The sequence below is a fragment of the Girardinichthys multiradiatus genome, chromosome 3 (genome assembly GCF_021462225.1).
Source record: "Girardinichthys multiradiatus isolate DD_20200921_A chromosome 3, DD_fGirMul_XY1, whole genome shotgun sequence".
Classification (NCBI taxonomy): domain Eukaryota; kingdom Metazoa; phylum Chordata; class Actinopteri; order Cyprinodontiformes; family Goodeidae; genus Girardinichthys; species Girardinichthys multiradiatus.
In genome coordinates, this window is record NC_061796.1 from 11,503,825 (window position 1) to 11,525,657 (window position 21,833).

At 38.2% G+C, this 21,833-nt stretch overlaps 1 protein-coding gene across 5 annotated transcripts in view; it reads left to right on the forward strand.

Annotated features, from left to right (window-relative positions):
- triob (trio Rho guanine nucleotide exchange factor b) overlaps positions 1-21,833 on the forward strand; it is a 140,058-nt gene that overhangs the window by 48,572 nt on the left and 69,653 nt on the right. For all 5 annotated transcript variants that reach the window (XM_047360312.1, XM_047360313.1, XM_047360309.1 and 2 more), the window contains 6 exons: positions 5,924-5,998; positions 11,428-11,542; positions 16,183-16,375; positions 17,628-17,732; positions 17,880-18,350; positions 20,203-20,325. In XM_047360312.1, coding sequence (XP_047216268.1) covers positions 5,924-5,998; positions 11,428-11,542; positions 16,183-16,375; positions 17,628-17,732; positions 17,880-18,350; positions 20,203-20,325 — 1,082 coding nt within the window. The remainder of the gene's footprint in view (positions 1-5,923; positions 5,999-11,427; positions 11,543-16,182; positions 16,376-17,627; positions 17,733-17,879; positions 18,351-20,202; positions 20,326-21,833) is intronic.

The window sequence follows — 21,833 nt, forward strand, 5'->3', positions numbered from 1 at the left end:
TCATGCCTTTAGTTGTTAAGATATGTTCATTAAAAAGTTCATTGTAAAAACCTATTTCTTGGACGAACATTATGGATTCCACCTCGTATGAAAAGACACAGAGTGCACGATAACAGTGAAATGGATTGCTCTTATTGTTAGTATGCTTTGAACAGGATCCTGGAATTGAACATGTTTATTTCGTTCTCAACAGACGCCCCTGTGTAAGCATTTGAAGTGAGAAGCAATGATGCAGTGTAATGAATCAGAGTGTGCTTGGCAATGCTTCACATCCACAGAATATTCTATGCTGAGTCACTGCATATAAACATGACTAAAATCATGAGATGCATTGTGTTATTGTGTCTATTTTACTGCGTTGGCATCCCAAGCGACTGGCTATTTTCATTTAGAAGCAGCCAGTTCTGCTTTTCATACTTCACTGCTGTCCATGCAGGACACTACAAAACTTGTGTGACAACCACATGTGTTGCTGGCATTCCAGGGTCCTCTACACAGTTTTCTGCTAGATTTGATCTGATGTGGAGTTCAAAAAGGTGCAGAGCAACAGTTAAAACGGGGCTGTAGCCGTTTAACAGAGGTAAGCATTGGCTGTGTGCCAGAATCGATATCGTATATAAACCACCACGGTGAGGAATGTGTCTGGGCACACTTGACAGGAAACACACACGTGCTCAAATACACAGTGCAAGCGGAGTACTTCTCTCTGTCCAGTGGTGGTGATGTTCTGCGCACTCACACCCACACACACCTCTTATTAACCAAAGTGTAGACTTCCTACTTTGTGCCTTTGTGTGTGTGAGCTAAAGAAAATGGATTCAAACCTGGTGCTGCAGTTTATAAAGATAGAAAAAAATAGAGAGAGATATCGTAAAAACGCTAAGTTTGAATAGAAGGACAGGCAACCAGATTTTCTATTCTAGTAGATTGCCCAACTGGTTGTGCCATTATTTAAAGGTCTGTTTAACCTTTGCTGCAGTGAGCTCATGGTGTTCCTTTGGCCTTGATCTGACTTTCTAAGATTATAGTTTAAAGCAACACTGAAAAAGTCATTAACACTAGAGCTCAATTGTAGTTCTACAGTCTATCTTTCCTCATCCTAATGTTCTATGTCATCATGGTTTTTTTTGTTTTGTTTTTGCAACTGTGGCTCAGGTGGTAGGGGTTCGTACTGTAACCGGTGGGTTGTTGGTTCGAATCCCTGCTCTATCTGTCTCAGTCGTTGTGTCCTTTCCAGACATTTTACCCACCTTGCCTGCGGATGGTGGTCAGAGGACATCTGTCATTATTGCCCAGGGCAGTTGTGGTTACAATGTAGCTCACCACTGTCAGTGTGTGAATGTGTGGATGAATGGGTGAATGACTGATTGTAGTGTAAAGCTCTTTGGGGTCTCTGCAGACTTGAAAAAGTGCTGTACAAGTGCAGGCCATTTTACAATTTTTTTACCATAATTATTTTTCTCTGTACTCTGTATCTGTTATCTTTTCATACCTTCATACCCTAAGGTTATAATTAATTTGTAATCTAGAAGAAGCACTCAGTTTTATTAGAACCTAATTTTATTATTTCACTAATCACATGTGTCAAGGTTAAAAATGCTTAAACTTAGCGAGTGATTATTAATCTTTGACTAAATTGATTATGAATATGGATAATTAGCTAATTTTTACAAAGAGTGTAGTCAGTATGATTAAATGTTTACATTATGACTGTGAAAGTAGGATTTTACTTTTGCAAGACTGTCAGTTTTCTTACTGTTGTTTCACTTTTCCCTCCATCTACTTATCAATAAATTGTTTGCATACATTTTTTTCAGTCTATGGCAGATGACCACCAAACATATTTATATCTCCCAGTCCTTCACTAATAATTTCTGCCAAATTAAAGAAATACACAATCAGCAACTCATCAGATAGATACTAATATAAGACACTGATTTGACAGGCACAAACGGTTACTCAGTTCATGAGTCTCCTTGTGTGTGAATGTCCATCCATCCAACCATTTTCGATTCCCGCTTCTTCCGTACATGGTCGCGGAGGGAATTGGTGCTTATGTCCAGCAGTCTAAGGGTAAGAGGTGGAGAACAGATGGGCTGGCGACCTGGACAGGTCCACCTTGGACCATCACAGGGCAGTACAGAGACACACAACCATGTACACCTAAGGGCAATTTAGAGATACCAATTCACCTAACAGTCATGTTTTGGACTGTGGGAACCTGGAGAGAACCTACACATTCAGAGGGAGAACATACAAACTCCATCCATCTTGCTGCAAGGCAACAGTGCTACCAACTGACCCACAGTGCAGCCAATGTGTGAATGTGTTGTTGCTTATTGCTCTCTTGCAATAACCCTTGGACAATCTGCTGAGCAGTTGAGGCAGAGGGATTGACATTTGAAGAACGTACTACAACAAAACCCAGGCCAGGCTGAGAAATATATCTTACGAGGTAATGCTGAACCTATACGTGTAAAACCATTATTTGCACAAGAGCTGCTCTCCCCTCCATGGATCTACACACCTCTGTTGCTGACATGAGCAAAAAGGAATAAGTCTGCTATGGACAAGTTATTTCTTACAACTGTCGTGGCCTGCGCTTAGGTCAGAGTGCGGATGATAAAGCGCGGCGTTTTGTTATTGATCAGTTGCTCCAGCACTGCAACATATTTTGCTTACAAGAAACGTTTTAGCCAAGCAAGACTTACAAGGACTAAGCTCCATTAATGATAGTTTCCTTGGTGCCGGAGAGTCTTCTACCGACCTCAGTATAGGAATTTAAAGAGGAAGGATACCAGGAAGAGTGGCTGTACTGTGGAAAAAAAGTTTGGACTCAATAATAAATGTCATTAGACTTGGTGTGGACTGGTGTATTGCAGTACATGAATCACAGCACAACAAAGAATTCACTATTTTAAATGTGAATGCTCCCTTTGAATGTCTTCATAATGAAGAAGAGTATCTTAGTAAGCTTGCTTTTATTAGTTCCTTTATGCAATCTGAGAAAGTGAATAGGGTCTTTGTGATGGGTGACATGAACGCCAACATCTCAGATATAAGCTCACGGTTTGCAAAACATCTTAATCGTTTCTGCATAGATTCCAATTTAATACTATCAAGTAGAGAACTTTTACCAGCAGCAAGTTATACTTATATAAGTGAAGCTTGGCATACTACATCCTGGTTGGACCATTGTATTACCACAACAGATGCTCATGCTGCCTTGGTATACATTAATATTTTGTACAATGTGTCCATTGTTGATCACATTCCGTTTGAGGTGTCAATTAGATTTGATCATATACCTGCAACTGTAAATGTGTCTAGTACCCAAAATCGGCCTTCTCTCTCTGCTGATAAACTAGCTGGTTATTATGCCTACACTGATCAATTGTTATCTAACATTACATTACCAAGAGAGCCGGTTAGATGCACGGACTGTATTTGCTCAAATATCCAGCATAAAACTGATATATCCGGGTTATTTTCTGATATAATTAAAGCTTTATTGGAAGCTAGCCTGCCTTATAATAAAAGTAATTATATGGTCAAAATTAGGCCTGATTGGAACACATATGTGTTCTCAACATCATGCCGAAGCCCGTGAAGCTACTACGTCTTGGACTGTAGCAGGTAAACTTAGACAGGGTCCTATATTTGAACATAAAAAGCTGATGAATGCTAAATATAAATATCCTATACGATTCATTAGAAAGAATGAGCAAACCATGAGGGCAGATTCTTTGGCAAATAAGCTGGTAGGTGAGGATACAAAAGCCTTTTGGAAAGAGGTTACAATTATAAATAAATACTAAATATATAATACTAAATCTTCTCTTCCTTGTACAGTTGATGATATCTCTGGGGCGGATTTGATTGAAGATTATTGGCAACAATATTATAGCAAGCTATTTACCTGTGTTCAGAGTGAACCCTACCAGGCTGACAATGTTAAATTTGTAGAAGCTATCAGAACTCACGAGGCTTACCAGGCAATTAAAAGACTCTCTGCCAATAAATCTACAGGAATGGATCTTATTTCTGTTGAACATTTCAAATTTGCAAGTTTAAGGTTAGCTCCTCTTCTTGCATTGTGCTTCACTGGTTTTATCATGCATGGCTTTATTCCTGATTCTTTGATGGAGGTGCTTCTATCTCCTGTGATTAAAAATAAAGCAAGAAAAGTTGATTGCTCTGATAATTATAGACCCATTGCCCTTGTAAGTGCTCTGTCTAAAAGTTTTTGAACAAATTCTTCTGCCAAGATTTGAAAATATAATAATGTCTACAGATAACCAGTTTGGGTTTAAGCCTAAGCATGGCACTGATTTGTGCATATATGGTCTAAAGGAAATATTGAGTTATAATAGCAAGAACTGTACGATCTTTCTGTGTTTTTTAGATGCCACAAAAGCCATTGACCGGGTAAACCACAGGAAATTGTTTTTGAAATTGAGACAAGCTGGTGTCCCTAGATATATAGTGAGGTGTTTGTCCTATTGGTATGCCAATCGAACCATGCAGGTCAATTGGGACAACTGTGTGTCTGCACCCTTTCGGGTCAGTAATGGAGTTAGACAGGGAGGCATCCTCTCACCTGTATTGTTCAATTTTTATATGAATGACCATTCTAAGCAGTTAAGTCTGTGTAAAACCGGCTGTGTGGTTGGAGACACATTTGTAAACCACCTGATGTATGCTGATGACTTAGTAGTTTTCAGTCCTAGTTCAGCTGGTCTTCAGATGCTGCTTAATGTTTGTTCGGTATACAGTGAACTTCATGATAACAAATGTAATCCTTCTAAAAGCGTAATTCTGATATGTCGCACTAATGAAGACAAACATAGGGCTTTTTCCAATTTCAAGTTGTCTGGGATCTTACTGAACGTCTCAAATGAAGTAAAATATCTTGGTCATGACTGACTGTCTTATCAGATGATGAGGACATTTACCGTCAGGTTCGAATGTTATATGCTCAAGCTAATGTTCTAGTTCGGAAATTTGGATATTGTTCTGATGAAGTCAATCTAAACTTGTTTAGATCATTGCACATCACTGTACATGGCAGACTTGTGGTGCAATTATAAAAAAGCCAGCCTTCAGAGATTGAAGGTGGCTTATAATGATGCATTAAGACTTTCGTTAAAGAAGCCCAGATGGAGCAGTGCTAGTGAACTGTTTGCGTCTGCTAATGTCAGCTCTTTGAAGGCTTGTTTAAGGAAACTTGTGTATAAATTTATTTGCCGGTTAAATGAGTCTAATACTAGAATTATCCTACTGCTGACTAACATTAAATATAGTGCAGTAAGATATACATCTGTATATTGGAAACATTGGTATGACTGCCTCCTAAAAGATTAGGAGTTGTTTTATGAATTTTCTTTTTTATGTATTTTTTTATCCTCTGTTTTTATATGTTATTTGGACTACGAGTCTGTAATAAATCTATCTAAATCTAAATCTATAAGGTCACTGACATAGTACCACACCTTTCTAGGTGGTTTTGTTTCCACACTTCCTGTGTTTTTAAGTATTATTAAGGCAAAATCTGTTAAACTTGACTGAAACCAATTTGGAGCATTGGCAAAGGAAGAACTCATTGCATTTCTGCTCAGATCAGAGTCCCTTTCATTAACGAGGCAAAATGAATAATACGCTTTGTCAGGATGAGCACACTGGGTTTCAACTGCTCCAGTGATAAAATGATGTAATAATTAGAAAGCAAAAACAAATAAGATGGATAATTGCTTAACAGGCATTTAAATACGGTTTCCATCTTCTGTTTGCTCAAGCAAATCCAACCGGCCCTCAGGTTGCAGGGCATTTTTGTATAGATGTATAAATGAAATGAATCTTGACAGGTCATCAAACACAAAGAGATTGTTCTTGACTTATCTCTGTTTTGGTATTTTCTTTTCAGGGTTTCATCGCAATGAGGACATGAAGGCCATTGATGTGCTTCCTATCCTCAAGGAGAAGGTTGCCTTTCTCTCAGGTCAGTTACACTAACCAGAACTGTCATTTACGTGTTACTACCTTTTTTTATAATCTTTCATTAACTGTAACGATCAGTGAAAATTCTGTCCTTACAAACTAAATTGGGGGACTTACTTTGGTTGTATCTTTCATGATTTGTTGTGTACAACAATCAGTAGAAATAATAGCAAAGAAATCATCTAAGTAATTCCTGTAGCAGGAGAATTTGCAATGATTTAATGGACATTGGCATTCCGAAGTGTACATTTTGTTCCACATATAAATGTAAGTAAATTCAAGCAAGTACCATTTTATTACTTTAAAAGGAAATAGTTAATTAATTTAATGTTTCTGATCACTGGTAAGCAGCATAAGGTAAATAGTGACGAAAATTCCCTGAAAAAGCAAAAATAACTTAAAATCTAGTGCATAAATGTAACAATTTTGTGTCGTGGTTTTTTAAAAGAGAACATATGTTTCCAGATTGCATGTTTGTTTAATTCTGCTTCTGATATCTCTATAGTTTCATTAAAACTAAATTAATCTTAGCAAGCTAAAGCTAAAACTAATCTAGGATTGGTGCTGACATGGATTAGGTGAACCAGTGGTCACCAACCTTTTTTTTGAAACTGACTGCTACTTCAAGGATCATAAGTAGTCCATTAAGGCTTCTGAACAATATTTAGGAAAACTAGTTGATCGGTGTCCCAAAGCCTGATCCCAAACTCTTTCCCTAGTATGGTAATAGCTTGAGAGTGTATCAACAAAATCCTCCTCTTAGTTTTGAATGTATTTACAGCAATGATTATGTGAATGACAGTTTTACCCTTGCCCTGCAGTTCACATTTCAAATCCAAGTTTCCCACTGATGTCTGTTAAAAATGTAAGGTGAAGTATCCACTTAATGTTTTCGAACAGCAGTCACTTATACCCAAATTGGTAAGTCTGTATTAACCTATGCATTGTGCAATGAACCCTGTATGTTAACTCCTCATGGCCAGAGCCCCATCTATAGTCACTGATGCTGCCATGGTAATATTTGTTGCTGATGATGTTATTTCCACTCATTTGTTGTTCAAAGGGGCAGTAGGGTCAGGATTTATTTGTCTTTTATAGATAAATAATCAAACAGCATCAACTCATATGTACTGCTAATGTTCACCAGTTGATTGGACATGATGTTAAACCACCTGCATTTAACCGGAACCCAAACTGAGCTGTTCTGTTAAGTTCTTGCTCAAATCTTATAGTCTTTTAACCGTCACACTGCTTCCCAGTTAAACATTGGAGCAGAGAGTTAGCATGGAAACTATATTGACACATATTGAATGTTTCCCCACATTATGTTGCTTTATTGCAGTCGCCACCCCCATTCACACCTTGCTACTTTTTGTTTTTAAAATTAACCTAACAGGTTAACCTAACCTAAAACTTTTGCCATTGTCAGTTTATATGTCTAAACAATGTCAATACAATTAAATCTGACACCTTTTCACAGAGCTCCATGGTGTCAAGTGCTACTTTTAGAACTTGCCCTGGAGGTGACTCACTTGGTCTCTGAAGTGGACCTCTGTGTTGGATGAATTAAAGGGACAGTTCCCTGCCATTTGTGCTTCTAGTTGATTCAGTTGTCCACCAACTAGCAAACAGATGCTTGTTGTTTAATCCAGCTAACACATGTAACTAAGAGCAACCATCTGAGCTTATTAACCTAAAGCCACTGCTATTTAGAGAGGTCTGGCAAACTTTGTCGCAGGGAAGCTGGTGCCTATCTCCAGCAGTCTATGGGCGAGAGGCGGGGTACACCCTGGACAAGTCACCAGTCCATCGCAGGGCAACACACAAACAACCAAGCACACACTCATTCATACACCTAAGGGCAATTTAGAGTGACCAATTGAATGAAAATAAATGTTTATTGTAAATATGTTTATATTAAGCATGTTCTCCCCGTGCATGCGTGGGTTCTCACTGGGTACTCCGGCTTCCTCCCAGAGTCCAAAGACATGCCTGCTAGGTTAATTGGTCACTCTAAATTGCCCTTAAGTGTATGAATGAGTGTGTGCATGGTTGTTTGTGTGTTGCCCTGCGATGGACTGGCGACTTGTCCAGGGTGTACCCCGCCTCCCGCCCATAGACTGCTGGAGATAGGCACCAGCTCCCCCACGACCCACTATGGAATAAGCGGTAGAAAATGACTGACTGACTGTTTATATTAAGTGCTTTTACAAAAGAGAAGGTCATGGTTGAATTGTTGCAAATATGCATGGTATCGCTCAGTCTGGGCACTCTGACTGTTAAGTGTTCATCAGAGAGACAGCCTGGGGAAAGAATGTCTTTGTGGCGCTGACCTGAAGGTAAAAGTCTGAATAGATTGTCCCCAGAATGTGTGGGGTCTGCAGTGATATTAGCTGCCCTTTTCCCGACCCTAAATCTGTACAAATCCTGGATGGAAGCAAGGCTAGCCCTGATTATCTTCTCTGCAGACATAATTTTTCATTGTACTTTGGAGCTATCCTGTTTTGTGGAAATCAAACTGATTTATGGAGTGTAGAAGATGGCCATCTGCTGCTGTGGCTGGTTGTACTTCTTGAGGTGCCACAGGAGGTACAGTCTCTGCTGGGCCCTCTTCCGAACACTGGCTATGTGTTAGGACCATCTCAGGTCCCAACCGGAACCGGAAGTAATCTACAGCATACATATGGTCGTTGAAGATGGTGAGGGGCTGTGTTCCTTGGAAGTCCACTGTCATCTCCACAGTCTTAAGGGGGTAAGCTCCCTGGTGATTCTGACCACACCAGTGGACCAGCCGATCTACTTCAATTCTATATGGAGATTTGGAGTCCCGGTTCAGATCAATAACAGTGGTGTCACCTGCAAACTTCAGGTGCTTCAGAGATGGGTCTACTGAGTTGCAGTCATTCGTGTACAGAGGGCAGAGGAGTGGAGGGAAAAAACGCAGAGGGGGGCAATGCAGATAATTCTTGTGTGGGAGAAGATGCTCCTAAGTCTCACTTGTTGTTGCCTGTCAGTCAAGAAGCTGGTAATCCACTGACAGTTGGAGACTAACACTGTGCAATGAAGCTTCCTAAATAATATTATTGAAAGTTACACAAATAAATTACTATACCCTAATCATTTTATTGATAAAGGAACTGAAAAATACAACATGAATGAAATAGCTCATAGTTTGAATAAATTCTTCCTGGATCTGATTTGTCTAAAAACATCCCTGAAGCATCAAACACTGCACAAGGGTTTGATAATTTAATAGAAACATATCCAAACTCAATGTTCCTTAGCACAATAACAGAAAAAAAAAGAAATTGATACTGTTAAAAAAGCAAAAATAAAAGATTGGGTTAGGGTTATGCTATGGGTTATATGTCTTTGGTAAAACACATATTTGAGGGGATTTCAAAACCGCTACAATATATCAGTAATCAGTCATTTCAAACTGGTTCATTTCCTAATAAAATGAAATAGCCGAAGTAACCCCAATATACAAAAATAAAGATAAACATAAATTTTCCAACTATAGACCCGTATCTCTGTTAACACAGTTCTCAAGAAGTTTTGAAAACCTATTTAAAAAGACTGGAAACATTCATAGAAAAATAGAAATGAATTACTGAACGGCAGTATGATTCCAGATCAAAATGATCAACAGCACCAGCCATACTGGAATCAATAGAAGACATTGTTGGTAATAGGAAATAATAGGAAAATCGCTGCTGGGGTGTTTGTTGATATTAAAAAAGCTTTTGACACTATAAATCATGATTTACTGTTATGAACGCTATGGGATTAGGCAACGGATTAAAAGTTATTTAAGTGGCAGTTTGAACGTAGCTTGTGGGGTTCCGGGCAGTTTTGGGTCCTAAATTCTTTAAATGGCAAATGCAAAATATGTGATGTTATGCAATTACATGTGAAAAATAATGCTGTTTGGGAGCTATAAAATGAACAAGGAACTGAAAATACAGCTAAATGAAGTGCATGTTGAAATGGTACACAAAGTCAAATTTCTTGTTGTTATTATTGACGAGAAACTGAACTAGAAACCTGGGATCTGTTCAAAGTAATATATCCAAAAATATTTCTATATTGCACAAAGCCAGACGTGTGTCAGATGAAAAAGCATGCATTTCCGTACTGTAGTTTTACCATATTTAAGTTATTGCGCAGAGGTTTGGGGAAACAACTACAAAAGAACACTTCAGTTACTCATACTTCAAAAAAGAGTATAGAGTAATTAACAAGGCTCTGTACCTAGATCCTACGAACCCACTATTCATACAATCAAGATTATTAAAACTTAAGAAGGAAAGAGGTTCATGAGTTAACAGGTACATGTCAATATCAAACACATGATTAGAACAACAAGATAAAGTTTCTGTATGTCTGTCTGTGGGGGGAAGCTTTAAACCAGTCGTAATGTGGAGCTTAAGCAATGTCCAAACATAAACCAGTTTAAAACTCAGTATAAAAAGATGATCACAGATTAATATAAAACTTAAGTAATTATTATTAAATATTACTATCATTATTATGTTTTATATCCCTGTACATTGTATTGTTGTCTTAAGAAGATAGTCATTGGGGTTTATGGTAAGCACTTTTTCTTTTTGGGTTGTGTTTGTCCCTTTTTTGTTGTAGTTTTGGATTACTAGTTTTGTATGAAATTAAATATGTTTTCTTAAAATAGCTTTCTACTTCTGTCTGCACTCTTTTGAGCATGTGAATTTTGTATATAAGTAAATATTGCTGTAAATATCTGCTGTTACATTCAATAAAAGTTTGAAATAAATAACTAGGTTGCATCATCTAGTTAAGGCTTGGGTTTTTAAAACAGGCAAAATCGCTAAGTAATGTATTTAGTACTGGTTTACTCCAGTGTTGTTCAAGCACGTATAGTAGGGTCATTATCTGTAAGGTCAGTTTGAATCCAAAGAGGGTGGGTGAGAGAAAAAGAAAATCAACTATAAGGGCAGGATAGGACTGATTTTATAAAAGGAATGTCTGTTCCTACTACACTTTGTGGCTTGGTTTTAAATGGCATTGACTTAATTTTGCTGTTTTTAAACGTGCAGCGTGACTAAGATACTGTTGTGTTATTATGAGACTAATTTGACCCTTGGTGCTGTAGTTTGACTGAGCATGGCGGTGACTAACTGCTGACATATTAACAGATGGTTCTGATACAAACAGAAACCAACACTCCTGCTCTTAGTCTAGATGTCAATTCATATTTCTGGAGTTATTGAAGTCTGTTTTCTTTACTAGCAAAATATAAGTACTAGTTTAACTCTGTTTAGCTTAGCTTGTTTAGTTTCCAGTTCATTTTAGCTTCCTTGGGACAGAAATGACCCTGAAAAGTATCCAAGTTATAACTCCTGGCATTATTAAATTTGATGTAATTTGCCGGTTTTATCATCCCGTTCAAAGGTGGCAGAGATAGACGTGGAGGTCCAATTCTTACTTTTCCAGCACGGAGCAACCATGACCGAATACGACCTGATGACCTGCGCAGGCTTGTAGCGTACCTGGCTACTATTCCAAGGTAGGTAGCATACACATAAACACATACAGTACACATAGGTTGTTTCACATAGGTGGAAGATAGATATTAGCGCAAACTGTGGACAAATACAAATGATTAAAAATGTATTTTGTTTTAGTTTGGTTTTCCTGATGTTGTTCTGACTTTATTTGTATGAAAGAAGACCTTCTAGACCTAAAATATTGTCAGCATTTCCCTTTACTGTAATACACAGGATAACCAGGACTGATTAACGGTATGTTTTCTTCAAACCTTACAGACTCTATAGGCCAAAAATTATACCTCTAAATCAACACGGTGTTTTGAGAAAGGACTCAGCTGGCTTTGAGTAAATAATTTTGCTTTTGCTTGAGAGGGTTGTAGCTTCTTTATATGTTGATTAAATATATGTCCGAATCCATTCATGAGTAGAGAGGCACCCAGAAATCAACCGGTTCAATTATTAGCTGATGAATAATGGGTCAGTAAATCAAATACTGGGCATTTTCACTGTATATTCTGCAATAGGGGTTACTTCATGATTTGATTCAGTTACAATTTAGGATACAACATGTTTCAGTACTGGGTGCGATGCATGTAACTTTGTTAGGTGTTCGTCATAAACTTTCCAGGTGATGCACTTGTGGACTTTCGAGTTCCACCGCCTTCCTCCTTCCTATTAACCACCACCTTCCTATTAACATCAATATCTAAACATTAAAATGATAAAAATGTGACAGAGAATGAACTGATTTCCAAATCAATTCTTACCTGTCAGCTCTTGACACATCACTAATTATCTTCTTCCCACCCCCTACAACCAGTGTTGGTTGTAAAAAAATTGAACTAGTTTTAGTTTCTAGTTATAGTTTTAGTAACTTTAGTTACTGCGCTATCAAAGTAACCAGTTATTAGGCAAAGGAACTATTGAGTTACTTTTTAGAATCTAAAATCAAGTTGCTGACCAGAAAAATCAAGCCTTTTCTGTTTGCACCTTGTAGGACTGTCGGAGCTGGCACTGGCCGCAGCAGGGTTTGGGTTGTTAGCCACAAGTGTTGTGGAAGGGTGAGATGAAGCAAGGTGCTTCATCAGGTTGGAGTTGCTGGTCACAGACGTAGATAACTTATTTGCAAATCTTGCAAATCACAGGCACATTTTTGCCTTTAACTTCAGCGAACGTGAAATATTACCTAAACTTCCAACTTTCAAACGCTGTCGAACTCCCCTTCGTCATCCTGTTTCTCTCTTGCTGTTGGTTTACTCTGTCTGTGTGGTGAAAACCAGCCTACCTGATGCCTTCTCAGCCAATCTGTGTCACGTATGCCACTATTTGTCCATGCCCACCTCCTACTTTCTCCTGAAAGAGCTTTAAAAAACACTCACTGCGGGGAGAAAAGCGGATCTCTCCACAGCAGCAGACTCTGCTCTTATTAAACCCCGTTTATTGAGTTGTCTTAACACATCACGTTGCATTGTAAACATCATAATGGCATTACAAAAATGAGAAATGTAATTAGTTAGATTACTCCGTTACCAAAAAGTAACGCAGTTACTAATGCCGTTATTTTGTAACGCCGTGATACCTACAACGCACCATTTCACACTGACAAAAACACTATTGAGTGTGGAAGCTGTTACTGCAGGAAAATGACTTATTTTCAGTATCAGTGTGGTATTGAAAGATAAAGTCAGGGAAGCACACACACTGTCAAATGCTATTTGAAAGAAAACTGTATTTTCTACATAGGCCTGCGGTTGGTTTAGTCTCCCACAACAAAGAGATCAAATCCAGTGGGGTCTGTCCTGTTTGGTCCTTCAGCTACAAAACATATTCATTTGTCACAGAACATCAGTTCATAACCAACTTGGCAACTCATTGAATTGGTAACAGAACAAATTGCAGCAAGATCATTTTCTGTTGCTTATTTGCCTACAAAGAAAAAGCACCCAGTGTTAACTAATTTGATAAAAGTGAGCAATTTCTTTTTAATGAAGCAAACACCTCAGTTTCCCCCATGTACACACACAACACACACCTTTAAATATTTTAAAACAATAACATGAGGCTGTAAACAAGTTGGAATGGTTTTGGTTTAGATTGTCTTGGTCCCTACACTAGGCTCTCAATGTCCGTCTTTAATTACCCATCAGCTTTGTAGAAAAACTAGTCTAACCTCAATGACGCCTTCTATTTGAGTCTGTTTTTGTAGCAATTCAACATTGTATCACTTATATATTTTGTATATATATTTTATATAGTTTTTCATATATACAGGTTTTCCTTTCCTTTCCTGCTCCTTTGTAGCCACAGAAATAACATGCAGAGCTGCACTGTGAGCTTACATGGAGCTCATAAGGCACCTTTAGTGCATAGCTCCAGGCTGTTCTGTTTGGACTCACTTGTGATTAGCTTGGAGTTGCAGCTTGCACTCTGTTCTGTAGCCTTTAATCTTCCCTGTACCACACTTTCTAGCGCTTTGCAGGTCAAGTGCTTTTGAGTCTTTCTCACCCTAGTATTTCTGACACTTGTCTGGAGGTGAGAGGTTCAAATTAGTTGCAGCAAAAACAGTGTTTAGGTTGACTACTTTGATATTTTTCTAAGGCACCAGAGGCAAAACAATAGCTGTTTAGTGTTCGGTTTAGTAAGTGTTTCAGCTTTTACACGGGTGCATAAAAGCCTATAGGTAGACTACTTTAACTCAGTGTTTGCTGTGTTAATTTGCTGCCCTGATAGTTTTAGACACATTCCTTACCTAACACTCCTGATTTTAAAGGTCCTATTTCTTCCTGAGTACATGATCAAGTGTAACATAAGCCTTTTAATGACATTTAATCTAAACCAAGTGTATTGAAGAGGCAGGGGGAACATCTAAAATAGAGCCATGGATCTTGAGAACCAATGTTTTCCTCCAGTACAGTCCAAAATGTAATAGTTACATTTTGGGGATGCAATATTTGAAAGAAATAAGAGAAAATACTGACTTCTTCAACGTAATTAGCTTCTTATTTTGTATTCTTTCATTTTATCTAAATTGGTGGGAAATATTTAAAGCTTGTTTTAAGATGGACTACCAACATTTTTGCCATGTGTCAGTAGAACTTACTGTCCCAAATTCATTATTTGGTGCATTGTATGGTTGTGTAAACACATACCTCACGGTTTAGAAGAAGAATAGAAAAAGTAAGAGCAGAGATGCACAGATTTTAGAGGCAATTTCCACTCACACCTTCCACCTGCTGATACAGATTTTAGCCATTTTTTCCAATTTTTGGATAAACTAAAACTTAACATTCATAAAAACATTTATTGTAAAATAAAACTGTCTGCATCACAGGAAAACAATCAATACAGTAAAAAAGAGGGGCTTCTATAAATAAAACAACTGAAACCAATTACACCTTATGCTGTAGCTAAAGGAGTAACTATCTACTCCTTTACAAGGCAGATTATAAGTCACTAACTTCTTGCTTCCTTTTGGACACAAATTGTAAATGTAATGTGCATCATATCACAATATAATTGGTTTTCTACAAGATCATCTCAAAATATTTGAGAGAAATACGCTCTAAAAGCTCCTAGATTGGTTCGATTGTTAAATCCATGTATTTGTTGTAATTATACAGGAATCTTAAGAACCATTTCTATGATCCTTTATTGCAAGACCAGAGATTCTGCTTCCGCATGTGTGTGAAACAACTTTTATTTTCTTCAGCATTGTTGTGTCCCTGCAGCATTGCACTGTTCAAAATAATAAAACAGAGAAGCTTTGCTGTAATACGTTCAGCTTTTTGTTATTTGCTGACTTCTAACTCCCTGTCATTGCAGCTTGAATAAACAGCCTTAATGCTCCATACAAAGTACAGTTTCTAGAAGCTTCTTCACTCAGTGACAACTTCCAGACCGAATAATGTTGGTGGCAGTGCAACGTGGTAGGGCTCATGTATGGTGGGTTGCTGATCGAAAAACATATTGAATTTTACATTTTTGACAGGCTGATCACAGATCAGAACCAGTGAAGCATACAATTGGACAGTTCCAGTCACCAGATGGTTGTTCTGTACATCTCTGGTTAAATAAAATCATGTGAGGTGACAGACCAGTTAAGAACAGAGAGGTGTAGTTACTCAGAGAGGTGATATATTTTTCTCCCCAGCTTCATTCCTCTTCCTCTATCCTCACTCTGCTGCTGTTTTTTTCCTGCACCCTCTCTTCCATGTCAGCTCATTCTCTCTCTCCTGCTCTCCTCTCCCTTTTCTCTCTGCTCTGTTTTCTCTCCCCATTTGGCCGCTGCTCTGTTTTCAGAGTGAGGTCAGAGTGAGATAGAGCAGGAGGGCCTGTGTCTGTTTCTGTGTTACAGCTAGACACATTCAGATCTTTAATGCTAAGAAATAACCTTTTATGGGTTGGTATGGCAGCATGACTCCTGGTGAGTAGCTGTGGAAATTTCAATGCTCGAATGTTTTTACTGACCTTCTTTCCTTCTCCACTTGCAGTGGAGGACAGGATCACTTACATATTTGCAGCTATAACAAACCTTTTACAAAACATTTTTTGTGGGATTATATTCGCATTCTTCTTTCTTGTTTCTACTATCAGTAATATTTTTTATCGTGGTAATTTACAAGATAATCTGGCTTTTGTTTTGCAATTTATTCTGCAGTGAGGAGGTGGCCCGACATGGCTTCACTGTCATTGTGGACATGCGTGGTTCTAAGTGGGACAGCATCAAACCACTGCTGAAGATCCTGCAGGAATCTTTCCCTTCTTGCATCCACGTTGCTCTTATCATCAAGCCAGACAACTTCTGGCAGAAGCAGAGGACCAACTTTGGCAGCTCTAAGTTTGAATTTGAGGTAAGTGATGCTTTATTATCAACACCAAAAAGCAATCCTTTAACAATAACCATAATGTAGTCCCTAGGTTTTTTGCAAGCTAGTTAATTACCTGTTGTTATTGTCCTTTATGTGTGTATCGATTGTATGATTTTTTTTCATAATTCTTTTTCAGAACATACAAACATAGTTGTAGTTCTCATCAATCACTATTTAGTATTTTTTTGAAAACCAAAAAGTTATTCTTGTCAGTTTGAAAATAATGAGCCTCTCTTTAAAGCCTCTAATTGGACTGCTGCACTGACAGCGGCACTGTTCTGTCCCATGTGACCATGTGTAGCTGGTATTTTTAGTTCTGACCCAGTTACCACAGAACCCTGATAAATGGGACATGCAAAGAATTTCATTGTAACTTTACTTTTATACTTTTGGAGTGGTCCGTTTTTGTGTTTCCTGCAATGTACTGTCAGGAGTAGCCCACGGTCAAACAGGAGGCTGTCGGTTCAATTCTCTCAGACTGACAGCAAAGTTCAGGACTAGAGGGAGATAATCAATATGGACTCAACATGTAATCCTGTTAAGTTTTCACAACTGCTGCTGATTGTTAGTGAAGTGCAAGATGTTTTCTCTGCAAATCCCAGCTGCCCTTTAGTTTATAAGTAGATAAAACCAACTGTAATTAATTGTAGAGACATTTACACTGAGGGAAATTCACTTGTTCCTTGTACATTTTATTAATTCAGAATTTATGAGCACCTCCTTGAAAGGGTTCAAATATCTGCCTTTTTGGTAACAGTATAATTAATGTGAATATTTTCTTAGATATGGCTGTTTACATTCAAAACAAAATACGATATCAGCCCCAGTTCAAAATCTGCCCATTTCTAAGGTGTTTTTGTTATGTCTGCCTTTATCCATTAAATCCAGCACTTTCTGTTTTCACTTCCTGTTAGTTTATATTCCTGGGTTTCAGTTTTATTAATAATAACATAAATATATTTTCTTGTGTTTTTTCACCACACCTATTTAAACAATTCAGATATGAAGCTGCACTTTTTCCTTTGAAATGTTTATTTAATGTTGAGGAGATGTTTTAAAAAGTTAACATGTTAGAACAGAGACAATATCCATTTAAATTCCAGCAAGTTTTTTTTTTTTTATCTCATTTGTTGTTTATTTCCCTTGGTTTATTCTCAGACTCTTTCATTTTCTGTTTTTAATGCCTGTTTTCTTATCTTATTTTATCTGTCCCACATCTGCTAACTTTCCACAGACGGTGATGGTGTCCTTAGAGGGTTTAACCAAGATTGTTGACCCTTCCCAGCTCACAGCTGACTTCGATGGCAGCTTAGAGTACAACCACGATGACTGGATTGAGGTTGCGATGCTTTCCCTTCCTGTTTTATTTCAGTTCTGCGGCAGATGTATCTAATCATCGGTTTAAACTTTTAGAATCAGCTTTTTTAATTTAGGTAAGATCTGCTTTGGTACAATTGAATTTCCAGTTTAGAAACTTTCACTCCAGGTGCGGCTCTCTTTCGAGACCTTTGCCAGTGACGCAGCACGAGCGTTGGTGCGCCTCGAAGAGCTCCAGGAAACCTTGTCCCAGCGCGATCTCCCACGAGACTTGGAGGGGGCCCGGCGGCTTATGGAGGAGCATGCTGCACTGAAGAAAAGGGCCACAAAGGCGTCAATAGAGGAGCTTGATACGCAAGGTCGAAGACTGCTTCAGAGGCTACAGTCACAGACTGCAGGGGTCGGGGGTATAGGTGAAGGAGGTTACAGTAACCGCGGCGTTGGAGCCAGCGGAGACTCTAATGACCACCATCTTGGTCTTCACACGCATGCAGATGCACACAATCTGGTAGCTAAAGTGACGGCTTTGTTGGATAAGCTGCATGGGACACGGCAGAATCTGCAGCAACTGTGGCACATGAGGAAGCTGAAGCTGGACCAGTGTTTCCAGCTGCGGCTGTTTGAGCAGGACGCTGAGAAGGTCAGACCATTCTACTTTAATTTTTCTGTATCTCACACCTGCTGCATGCTGTGCAAAGACAAAAAAAAAAAAAAAAAACTGTTTAGTTAATCCTAATTGATTTTTTGCCTGCTTTACACACATTTTTTCTATGTGGATACAGACAAGCATATTTTGTTTGTACCTTTATAGCTCATTCATTTTTCCTTGATAGTGATTAAATTCATTGTCTACCTGTATGCCTTTAGTATGTCATAAGGTTAACAGCTAAAAGCATAAAATTAAATGATTAGGTTTTTATTTTAAAAGGAGCTAAAATGTTATGGACAAATAATAAAGAGACTATTAGTGATTGCATTATAGTTATGTTTTTAACTAGGTGTTGCAATGGAATTTGTATCAAAGATGCCTTCAAGCTTTTCAGCAGCCATAAAGCCTTCTTAAAGCTAACAAGTGTAGTACTGGGTGCTTTGGTATCATTGTGTGAACCACAGTAGATATGGACCAGACAAAGAAAGGCTGTCTGAGCAAATCAAAAATATTATTGATATTTTTGTTCAAAGTAAAAGCCACAATACCGTCTCAAGCAGTTTTATGGTCTTGTGACCACAGCTGCCGTTATAATTTTAAGGTTTTGTCTATGGTACTGTAAGCGACCTCGCAGTATGTGGAAGAGGAAATGCAACTTAAGGTTGATCAGGTGGTTCATGCAGACAATAAAAAAAGAGGCAACGAAACCATGGAAGGTTTGTCACTATCTGACCACATCACTTTTTCTATTATGAACCACAATGGTTTTCATGGAGCTATACGGCTCCACCAATGACAGAAAAAATACCTTTCTGGTCCCCAGAAATCATCTTGGCAAGCCCCAAAGTTTCTGGGAGGATATATTTTGGACTGACTTGGGCATTTTGGGCTATTACATATTACATAAGCTATCTATTCATAGAATCAAAAATAAATCTTTAAATGAAGAAGAAAATATGCCAAGTGTGAAACAGGGACATTATGGGCTTTGTTTTAGGGCTGATTTGCGGTTTCTGGCTAGGAGAACTATAAACCTCTGTAGGGCATGAAGAACTCTGAAGACTACCAGGTCATCCTAGAGTAAAACATGCTGTCCAGAATCAGAAAGCTCAGTCTCAGTTGCAGGTCATGGGTCTTTCAACAGGTTATTCTCTCAAACATATGAAAGACATTTAAGAATAATTGAGACAAAAAAAACATCCTTCCAGGATCCCGAATCTTAATCCTTTAGAAGATGCATTGCAAGATCTAAAAATTACAAAGTGGAGATGCCTACATAAAAACCAAGAAAGCTTGAGCAGTTTCCTCTGGAATATCTGGATATGAAAAGCAAAGTCTGATTTGTGTTGAATATGAAGAAGAAAAAAATAGGGAACGATATTAAACGTTTGTCAATTTTAAGATATTTCAGATGTAGCTGTTTTTTTTAAAATTGGAAATAGAACTACCACATTTGTCCGCATAATTGTCCGTAAATGACAATTGCATAGCTGCTGAAAGACGGAAGCCATGCAGTGTCTGATGTGCTTTGGCACATTGTTCATTAACCACACATATAAAATACACCTTCACACTTTAATTGTGAAGAACTTGGCAGGAAACAAACACAACTAGTGTTTTTTTGTTTTCTATTAATGTATAACAACCAAGCTTAAAGATGACTTGCCTGTAGAAATTAGTGCTTAGATGACAGATGAAAGGTTTTGAGTAATTACAGACCCCCTGCAGCAGGCTCCTCTTGTTCTTGCTGTTGTTGTTACTCAGCATAAGATGAAAAAGCTTTTTATTTGAAATGGATCTTCTGAAGAACAGTTTTCCTTCTCTCCACGGCTTGCATTTGTAGATGTTCGATTGGATCATGCACAACAAGGGGCTTTTTCTGACCAGCTACACTGAGATTGGAGGGAACCACCAGCATGCTGTGGAGCTGCAGACACAGCACAACCACTTTGCTATGAACTGCATGGTAAGAGTCAGTCTGTTTTTTTTCTGTGCACACATACATGCATGTATTTACAAAGTGGCTCTTAAACGTCTGCTCTTCCCTGTTAAAACGCCAGGTTTATGTGATGTGTTCCTTTCAATACACTTTGCGCATATAATCTAGCATTTATTTTCAATGTTTCTACTGAAAGATAAACAAAACTGTTAAAAAAAATCAGGTTATTTGGTAAAAACAATTGTGAAAAAAAGTGATTTATCACGGTTTCAATTTGTTACGGGCATGTGGAGACTGTAGAGATCCATTGCATATGGTTAAAACTATCCTGATTACTATCAATGGATGACTGGAATAATGGAAAAAAAACCTCTCATCTCTGTGCAACCATCATACAATACTTCATACTTTTTTGCAACAATATTTTTTTTTTCTGTTACTCCTTCTCATAATATTCTTTTTAACAAAGCCCTAACTAGACTTTGCATTGTCATGCCCCATCATGGAGCAGTTCCCAATATTGACCCAGATTATTGCCTCTATGCCGGTCCCACAGTGGAACGCTGCACTCTGTGGCTCAGCTCTACATTCACATCTCTGCCACCTTGGTCTGTAAAGCTGTGCTGACAAGTAATAAATATAGCTGAGGACATATGGATGTGTCATCTGCATTCTTATGGTATCATGTTCTGCCACAAAAAGTACACTGCTCCTTGTCTGTGTTTTGTTATTAGAGTTTTCTTTGTGTCCAGTTACCTTACTTCCATTAACCTTTAACTCAAATTTTTTACTCGACTTTTTTATAAATCAGCAATAAACCAAGTCTGAATCAGGCTCTGGTTTGTTCTAGGAGGAGGTATGACCTCATAATTACCTCTAATTCAAACTGCAGCAACTTTTCCACATTAAATAAAATTATAGTCAGGGGAGAGCCAGAAACACAGCTTAGTGGCCTAAAGTCTCAAGAAACAAACTGCTGTCAGTGACACATGGGGCCCCAGCAACATGGTTAGCCTCCACCCACAGGTAACTCAGGTTAAAATCAACAACTAAACCCTGAAAATAGATAGATGGAAATGCTGTGTTCTTGCACATATTATCACACTATGCCTACATGCACATGCACACAGTCAGGTTAACTCAGAGTGACTATGGCCACCTCCACCCATTCTTTCACAGGAAGCTCTGCTTCCTCTTCCTGTTTCTTGCATGACAGAATGGAAATACACTGTGTCAAACTGTGTTTATGAGTGTTTATGTACCAAGACTACCTTAAGACTGTTATCTTGGGATTTTCAACAATGCGGGGATTTTTGATGAAGAAAAAAGAGCTAAAATATGACACACTGGCAGTTTGTATGGAAATATGGTACATCTGGTATTAAAAAAACTATTTATTAAAGATAAAGATAACAGTGTTAAATCAGTTATTCCTGGTGAGCATTTAACTACCATTTCACCTATACCATATTAGGTATAGGTGAAATGTAGGCTGAATGCTAAGGAGGACTGTGTAATTTTATGTACCTATTGCA